The sequence below is a fragment of the Lagenorhynchus albirostris genome, chromosome 15 (genome assembly GCF_949774975.1).
Source record: "Lagenorhynchus albirostris chromosome 15, mLagAlb1.1, whole genome shotgun sequence".
NCBI classification, from domain to species: Eukaryota; Metazoa; Chordata; class Mammalia; order Artiodactyla; family Delphinidae; genus Lagenorhynchus; species Lagenorhynchus albirostris.
Window position 1 is genome coordinate 22,760,193 of NC_083109.1, and position 9,201 is coordinate 22,769,393.

Sequence of the window (9,201 nt, forward strand, 5' to 3'; positions counted from 1 at the left end):
GACTGTTGCTTTCTCAGCCTGAAAGACCTCTGCTTTCTTCCCTTTCTCTTTGAAGTGAGATTAAAAGGGAAGTGCTGCCACCAGAAGCAGCCCATAGTTCCTGGAAATATAACATGAGGTTAATGCTCTGAGGTTACAAAACTCAGAGTGTTCTGGGGTCCGGGTGATTGGTGAACTAGTCTAAAATACGAATTTTTGTTTTTTAAAGCATGTGGTTTCAAATTAGCTTTCGTTGCAGGTTTGAATCAGTTTTCCAAAAGCGCAAAACAGCTTTACAGTAGCCATAGATGTGCTTATTTCTGGGCAAAAATGCCCATCCACAGCAGCATGATGGAACTGATTCTCTGTTTGAGAGAGAAAGCTTGGAAACAGTCTTTCCCAGTATTCTCTCTGCATACGGGAACTGTTTTACAGTTCTAATCAGACCTTGACTCCTAACCTTCATGAAAATACAGTCTGGGCCAGTTAGGTCTATTTGATACTTATTCAGGTTAAATATTTGTTCCTGGGCTTCCCTGGTGGTGCAGTGGTTGAGAGTCCGCCTGCCGATGCAGGGGACACGGGTTCATGCCCCGGTCCAGGAAGATCCCACATGCCGCAGAGCAGCTGGGCCCGTGAGCCATGGCCGCTGAGCCTGTGCGTCCAGAGCCTGTGCTCCGCATCGGGAGAGGCCACAGTGGTGAGAGGCCCGCGTCCCGCAAAAAAAAAAAAAAAATTTGTTCCTGATCTTACACGTAGAATTTTCAGGGAACTGACTGTTCCTTATTAACCTCAAATTCCTGTGTCTCCTGTGGCATCCCATCTGCTGAATAACAGTCCACCCTCAAAGAAAGTTTTCATGTTAGTGAAGGGAGACCATGAGGTTCATGTCTCTTTTTTAAAAAATGCCAGTCAGCCTGAATAGGCTACTATCTGAGTATGGAATGCATGACAGCTGGAAGGAGGAGGGTGGCCTCATGGTTGGCCATCATGCCCTAGAAGCAGTGTTCTCTGCGGATTGGCAGAATGTGCATCACCTGGCTTGTTAGAAATGCAAGTTCTTGAGACCCGCTCCAAACCTATTAAATAAGAATCTCTAGAGACTTCCCTGGTGGTCCAGTGGTTAGGACTCCGTGCTCCCAAGGCAGGGCGCCCAGGTTTGATCCCTGGTCAGGGAACTAGATCCCGCATGCCGCAACTAAAAGATCCCACATGCTGCAGCTAAAAAACCCGCACGCCACAACTAAAGATCCTGCACGCCACATCTAAAGATCCTGCACGCCACATCTAAAGATCCTGCACGGGGCAATGAAGATCCCACGTGCCGCAAAATAAATAAATATTTAAAAAAAAAAAAGAATCTCTAGGGCAGGAATTTGAGAATCTGAGTTTTAACAAGTCCTCCTGGTAATTCCAATGCATGCTAATAAAACTCTACTCTAGAAATCTTTGCACAGGTGAGAATAACCAACTGTAAAGATTTATGAAGTGAGAGACAGCCTTACCGAATCCAACTATGAAATGAAAGTGGCTGACCAAGTAGGTTGGCTGAATTCAGCCTCAGTGCCTGATTGGAGACATCCCCTTAATCGTGAAATGAAGACAATGTAGGGTTGAGACAGAACCTTAAAAGTGTGGTACCCTGAGAAGTTAGGATCACACTGTTTGAGGACTCTGAAAGTAACATTCTCCAGGTGGAGGCAGAACCGTGGTTGAAGGTAGCGGTTAACTTCACTATCACCCAAATGGAAAATTCCCGACATGGGCCTGAAAGTTAGGCCCTGCATTACTGATTAATAAATGTTGAATAATCTTTCAAAATTACATCCAAGGTTATTGCTAGGATTTAAGTCTTTGTGTAAGAGTGCATTGAGGGGGACTTCCCTGGTGGTGCAGTGGTTAAGAATCCGCTTGCCAGTGCAGGGGACACGGGTTCAAGCCCTGGTCCGGGAAGATCCCACATGCCGCGGAGCACCTAAGCCTGTGCGCCACAACTACTGAGCCTGTGCTCTAGAGCCTGCAAGCCACAACTACTGAGCCCACGTGCCACAACTACTGAAACCCACACGCCTAGAGCTCGTGCCCCACAGTGAGAAGCAAGCACACTGCAGCGAAGAGTAGCCCCTGCTCGCCGCAACTAGAGAAAGCCTGCGTGCAGCTGCGAAGACCCAACACAGCCAAAAATAAATAAATTTATTTTAAAAAAAAAAGAGTGCATTGAGGAGATGGACACTTGGATGTAGTTAAACATTAAGTTAAGGAACCTAAAATTTGATCCTGTCCTGTTTGAAAGGACCCATGGATGTTCAGAGCATTTCCCTTAAGCGTAAGTCTCAGCTGACTTACATATTTTTCCTCTTCTAGATGGCAGACTGTGGTGGACTCCCCCAAGTAGTTCAGGTAAGGAGATTTTTTTAAAAGCACCCATTTGATTCCAGCTCTCTGACTGTGCAAGGATTAATGCCTTCTTATTTTGTCCCCCTAGCCCGGGAAGCTCACCGAGGCCTTCAAGTACTTTTTGCAGGGAATGGGCTACAGTGAGTAGTACACAACTTTCTATTCTACCAAAGATTTATTGATAATGGGGTCATTTTGCCATCTGATGCATACTCAGTTCTCAGGGCTTAACCTCTGTGCTAGCCAGCCTGAAATCAGGTAGAAACCAAAATGTTTATGGAACATTCATCTGTGCATATATATAAAGATGAGCTAATGCTTATGAAGCACTTACTTTGTGCCAGGCACTCTGTATTCTTAACCTTGAGAGGTAAGTCCTGTTATTAATCCCATTTTATAGAAAAGGAAACTGAGGCTCAAAGAGGCTAAGCACCTTTCCCAGGGTAACAATTCAGCTGCAGAGCCATGCTTCAGACCCTGCCAGTCTGACTCCAGATCCCACATTTTCAACCACTGAAGCTTAGCCAGACCTAGCTATGAATCTGAAGTTGTTATTTGCATCTGAACTCAGCTGGTTAATGACTCCTGGACTAGAGAAACAAAATGGAGACTACAGATGAAAAGGAGTTAAATCAGTTAAGTCTGCTCCACCACAGGAGATGAACTTGCAGAATATTTTAGAGTGAATCCAAGGATGTGTCCGTATCATGTGCCACTGTCCTGGTCTCTTGTATTGTGAGACCCCTGAGCTTTCTCATTTGTCACAGAATATCCGCACTTGCTCCTTTCTTGGAGTTATAAAAAAGAAAACTCTTCTACCCAGGTACAGAGCTCTTTATCCAGTAGGGTGACTTTTCTCCTGTCTTTGGTATCAATGTGTTTAATGACGATTGGGCAGCTGCTCCGGGCAGCAGCTGGGCCCCTGGGTACAGCCCTGTACCTGGCAGGCAGCTCGTGTATGTCTCGTCTAGAGTGGCTGTGTCATCCCCGTCTGTGAGCCACTACCAACCGAGCCCACACCCATATCCCTCTGGGAGGAGCAGAAGTCCCTCTCCTTTCCTAGGAAGCAGCTGTTCTGATCCAAGCAGGTTGGCTGTTCATAGTGAAGGAGAAAACCTTTGACTAGTTGAGAGAAGTAACATCTGAGATGTTACTGAAGCATCAGTTGGCCTCACCTCCTTTCTGGGGCCTTAAAATAAAACTTCTCATGTTCTGTCAGTGTCTGCTAGGCAGCCAAGGTTGCCACTTGGCACTGTCGGGTCACTAACCTGCCTTTTCCTGTGTCCATCCTGCTTCCAGTCCCGTATGTGCAGCTCAGTCACCTGAGCACCGAGTCAGGTACCTTTCTCTATGCTGGCCCCTGCCCCTGCCTCCCAGCCATGCTCACCTGGCTGCATTGGCTGCCCGCAGCATGTCCGTGGTTTTCCTGTGCAGTGAGAGCCCGATAGAACGTGGCTCGTTGTGCCCTGTGCGAGTTAGCCTGCAGGTCCCGCCCTGGTCCCCCCAGGAGTAAAGGAGCGGGTTGTAACAGCCAGGGTCACAGCGGCAGCTGAAACTTTATAGGCAGGACCCCTCCACCACCACCAACCTACTTACTGATCCTTGAGTTAACCCCCAGACACTGGATTCTCAATTAGGAGCGTCAGAGCCTGTGCCTGGAGAACTGCAGGTGATGGCATCTTCGGACCCCTGCGTTGAAATGGCAGCTGGGGGAGTGGCTCGTGTCTCAGAAAGATAGGCAGGGGGGGGTGTGCCAGGTAAGGCCCTTTCCTGGCCAAGCTGGAGGGACCTTACAGACAAAGCAGTGGCAGTAGGCAGGAGTCTGAGTTAAACAGCCACCTCCCGTGCCCTTGCTCACAGGCAGCCTGTACCTCAACCCCTGTGCAGAGACCAGCCCGCCTGCCCTCCCTACACCTCATCTTCCTACACGTCTCCTCCCCAGGTAGCAAGGGTCGCCTGTGGACACGGATGGTAGTCTTGTTGTATCGGGCTTGCACTGTGTTTGTGAAACACCTTCATCCTTGTGTGGTGTGGTTCGTCTTTCTTTGGTTTAGTCTTGCATGCACTGCAGGTTTTGGTTACCTGCTTGGGTGCCCAAAGCCTCCTTCCTAATCACCTTATGAATGGCATGGGCATAGCTAAGAGGCTATACTCTGGACTTAGGTTTCCCCTTGTTCTGCTGTGGACTAGAATCAGCTGAGATTCCAGCCAGAACCAGAGGATTAAAGCAGCCTTGCCTAGAGCCCCTCGCCTAGAGCCAGTAATGCAAAGTGGGGATGGCTATGTCTTGTCCTGGTGTCACCTTAAATGGGTTGGGAAAGCGAAATGTAAAGCTTTTGGTGAAACTTCTAGATTAGCTGAGTTTAACCAGGGCTCCCTCCTATAGTCCTCTTGGTTCTTTCTTACAGTCCCATCTGCCAGCATGACCCGGCTCGCCCGATCACGGACCCACTCCACCTCAAGTAGCATCGGCTCTGGAGAAAGTGCCTTCAGCCGATCTGTCACCAGCAATCAGTCAGATGGAGCTCAAGAATCCTCTGAGTCTCCTGATGTTCTGGACAGACACCAGACCATGGAGGTGTCCTGCTAAGCAGATGCTCCTCCCCTGGACCATGCAAGTCCATCCTCCTTCAGACAGCCACTCCATAATATAACCCTTCATCCAGCAAACTGGCATCTATCTATCTTTAAGTCTTGCATGGCCACTGACTCTCTCTTTCTGGTATCCTGGATTAACCATCCTCTCTGCCTGCCCGCCCCCCTTTTTGTATGTACCGAGAACCACTTCCATGCCATTACTGTAGCATTCCAACACCTTCAGCTGATCAGATCTCCACATCTTCTCTTGCCAGCTTTTCCCTGTGCTTTCCCAACTGTGTAGCTAAGATTGTTTGATCCTGATGTATGTGTGTGAGCACGCGTGTCTGTGTTTGTGTGTGCATAGTTCTGTGATTTTAGACAGGCTTTCTTGTAGAGCTTCTGCAAAAAACAAAAAAAAAGGGACTCTTTTTTTGCATTTTCAGTGGTGTTTTTAGGGGAAATATGCAGAACAGGTTTCTAGGTTGGGTAGGCCATTGCATTCTCTTTCGCTTCCATATTGGTCAACAAGATCTGCAAAGTGACTTCAGGAGAGAGCAGTTCTGAGGAATGTGGAAGGTCATAATTCCTGTTTGGATTGTTGACTGTGACCAACAGAAGGGAGCCTGTTACATAGAGAAGCAGGCCCCGGGTGGCCAGCCACCTTCTCCTCTCCAAATGAATTCACATATACTATTCTGTGAATAAAAGGGAGGGATATGTTCTCTTAGAAGCCCATGAATGATGAGGTTCTGATGGCAACGTGGAGTTTTTCCCAAGGAGTGAGTGTGGCTTAATCACTGGACTTTTTCAGCACAGGAAAGGGAAAACGAAATTCCAGGCCTCTGCTCTGTCAGAACAAAACTGAGTCTCTGCAGTGTCTGATACCACATACCAGACGTCTGCAGGAAGCGCCGCCCAGGAGGAACACTCTCCACCCCTCGATTGCCCCAGAAGGGAGAGGTATAGCCTGAAAATTATGTAGATGATGAGGAAATGGCTGGGGAGAGAGGAACAGTATAGACTTGATTTCAGCAGACTTAATGGAAGCTAAATGAAAGTCAGATAGAACCCATTTCTCAGGAAGTTATTCGTGTGAACTCCCCAATCTGTAAGGGCAGCCTGTCCGGGTAGAGTTTTGTTCAGTCCGCTGCTATGCGAGGGGTCACAGCCACCCAGAGTGTGACCAGGAGGAGGGTGAGAGCAGCTGCCGCCCAGCAAGGGCCCAGCTTTGAGGGCATTGAGGTGTTACATAGAGAACGGCTGCACAGTCCTGACCTTAGGAAGGGGCTTTTCAGATGTAGCATTTGCTTTCTGCTGAGATACGGAACGCGTTACTCTGTCAGAGTACAACTTTTTACGGATGATGAAATAAAGCTGTATATGTCTCATTGTTACCCGGTGGCTGGTGTGACTTCTCTCAAGCCACTTCCTGGGGCTCGGGGGGGTACCGAGTGACTGCGTGTGGGCTCCGTGCTGGGCATCCTCACATACCTGATGATTATCCACCCAGCAGCACTGTCCGTTTAAAGTGAGGAAACCAAGACCCAGGATAAATAATTTGCCCGAGGTCATACCAGTAAGGCAGCCGAGATTGAACCCTGAGTCCATCTGACACGCCTATATTCCTCTCAAACCGAGAACCTGACCGTGAGAAGCCTGACCGTGAGGCGATGCGGGAGAAGCCGAGATCTTGGAAAGGCTGCATCTCAGCTCTGCGCTCTTTGCGCAGTTGCCACCTCCCACCCCTCATGTAGTAATCTGCAGCCACCTGCCAGGGCTCCTGCAACAGACCAGACTGTATTTCGCCAGAAGGGGCTGTCTTCATACCCACCAAGGACAATTTCAGGAGGCAGCCGTCTCAGGTCAGTTTTGAACAGTCCAGGGGCTGCGGCTACCACTACATTGAGGTTGCTGCGTCTGTGGCAGACGCTTGTAAAATGACTCGACCCTGCCCATCCTGGTAGAGGACAGGAAACAAATGCATGTGGGCCGATACAGGTGACCGTGCTGAGGTCCTTACAGAACAGGCAGAAGCAGAGTTCCAGAGCTGGAGGTGGTCTCATGGGCACAGTTGCTCTACGAACCCACTTTGCTCCAGCTGCCTTGGCTACACATCGGCAGGGATGGTTCCCTGTTTCCCACCTTGGCTGTGTGCCTGGAGTCGGGCCCCAACTGGCTGGTCCTTACCACACTCATCCTCTTCTCATTTTCATTTCCTTTCTTCCTGTTCAATATATTCCAAAAAAAAAAAAAAAGTTGGGGTGCCTGCTTTGTGAGGGGCAAGGAAGTGGCCAGGTAGATGCTCCCACCCAAGATGTTTGTGTGAAGCTTTTTCATATAAATTTCGTATAAATTCCGGAATTCCATATAAATTCCATATAAATTGAAATCTCACTCAGTTCTCATGGCAACTCTGCAAAGTGGCAGTGTGTGTTACAGACAAAGAACAGCTGAGGAAAGTTAAGTGATTTGGCCAAGGACACCTAGCTAGAAAAAGTTCCCAGTTCTTCCAAAATCGATGCATTTTCATATTTTATTAACTACAGGCCACGCCCTTACACCTTCCTGAATGTTCCTCCTACTGAGCCAGTACGGTAGACCCTTTTCCAGTTTTGTGGATGAGAAAACAGGCCCAGAGGTAACCAATTTACAAATGGTCAAAAAACTAACAAAGCAGCAGATCTAGGCTTTAAACTCTCTAATTCTCAGGTGCCTCCCTGAGTGGAACGGGAGAGGATATGGTGGGATTTTTTTGAGACCATAGATGGTCGTCATTCCCTACTTCCTCGTTCATGGGCCTCTCCTTAAGTCCAGTCCAAAAGTCTGCCTGTCAGATGAAAAGATGGACGTCGCGGTGGTGTGGAGGCAAGAGCAGGAGGGTGGGCCTGTGATCAGTTCCCTCCCAGCCACAGGCCACATCCTTGAGTGGCCGTCACCCACCCTAACATCCTGGTTAGAACCTCCACTCTGGCTCCCTCAGCTCTCCACGCCAGGTGCCGCAGGAGTTAAATCTCAAACCAGCCTTTCCCAGGAGAAGGGGCGAACCTGAGCCCAGGTGTGCTCAAGGCCCCAGAAAAGGCTGCATTGTCTGTGAAATAGCGGTTTCGCGTTAAAAGCATCTGTCTCCAGGATTGCTAAGCCCCTAATGGGGAGGCAGTGAATGGGTGGTTATTTAGATACTAATGAGCTGAGATTTTTATTAATTTAAATTCAAAAAAAATTTTGGTTTTTTGGCCACGCCACACGGCTTGTGGGATCTTAGTTCCCCAACCAGGGATGGAACCCGGGCCCTCAGCAGTGGAAGCGTGGAGTCCTAACTACTAGACCACCAGGGAATTCCCTAAATTTAAATTTTAATGACTGATTTAAACATACTAATCAAAGGGGGTTCTATCAGAGATTCTTTATCCTAGCCGAGTGGTTCTTAAGTTTAGGGTGTGCATCAGAATCACCTGGAGGGCTTGTGGAAACAGGTTGCTGGCCCCCTACCATGGAGTTTCTGATTGGGTAGATGAGAGATGGAGCCTGAGAACTGGCATGTCTCACACATTTCCAGATGATGCTGAGGCTGCTGGCCTAGGGACCACATTTGCGGAACCACTGTCCAGGTCCTGCTACACAAAGCGTGGTTCCCAAACCAGCAACATGGGTATCGCCTGGGAGTTGTTAGCAATGCAGAATCTTGAGCCCCACTGAACCAAAATCTGCTGTTTAACCAGATCCCCAGGGGATTCCTATACACATTCAAGGTTGGGACACTCCAAGGCAGTGCTTCCCATACTTGCTAGTCAGAGGAATCTCTTGGAGTGTTTAAGATTCAAATGTTGGGGCTGCTCCTCTGGTGACTTGGATTCAGAAGACGTGGGGGAATCCCAGGAATCATACTAACAAGCCCCTCAGGTGATTATAATAGACCAGGTAAGCTTGGGAAACTCCTGCTCATTTAGCTTGGTTCTGTGTTCCTTGGATCAGACCAAGCCACACAGTCAGAGAGAAACCTCTCCCTCCAGGATCATGACGAGGCAGCTGCTTCTCCCCCATAAACCGGAACTTGGGGAAGGTGGCTCCTCGATGGTCTGTGATGCCGTCAGAGGAAACGGGTGGTTGTGAGAACCACAGAGCCTGCAGATGTGAGCTGGGAGCTCCAAGGACCCTGTGACAGAGCTTAAAGAGCCCTGGGCCTGCTTCCTGGCCTGGCTGTGCTTGGGAGGGCCAGCCAGCTGGAGGTCTCTAAGGAGACCATCC

The 9,201-nt window shown here is 48.9% G+C and overlaps 1 protein-coding gene across 8 annotated transcripts in view; it reads left to right on the forward strand.

The window, feature by feature from the left end:
* The window catches only part of NDRG3 (NDRG family member 3), an 85,703-nt gene extending 79,353 nt beyond the window's left edge, over positions 1-6,350 (forward strand). For 7 of the 8 annotated variants that reach the window (XM_060122766.1, XM_060122772.1, XM_060122770.1 and 4 more), the window contains 4 exons: positions 2,344-2,379; positions 2,465-2,516; positions 3,676-3,714; positions 4,785-6,350. In XM_060122766.1, coding sequence (XP_059978749.1) covers positions 2,344-2,379; positions 2,465-2,516; positions 3,676-3,714; positions 4,785-4,966 — 309 coding nt within the window. In that variant the 3' untranslated portion in view covers positions 4,967-6,350. The remainder of the gene's footprint in view (positions 1-2,343; positions 2,380-2,464; positions 2,517-3,675; positions 3,715-4,784) is intronic. The other variant, XM_060122771.1, reaches the window with a different exon arrangement.
* Positions 6,351-9,201: the final 2,851 nt, after the last annotated feature.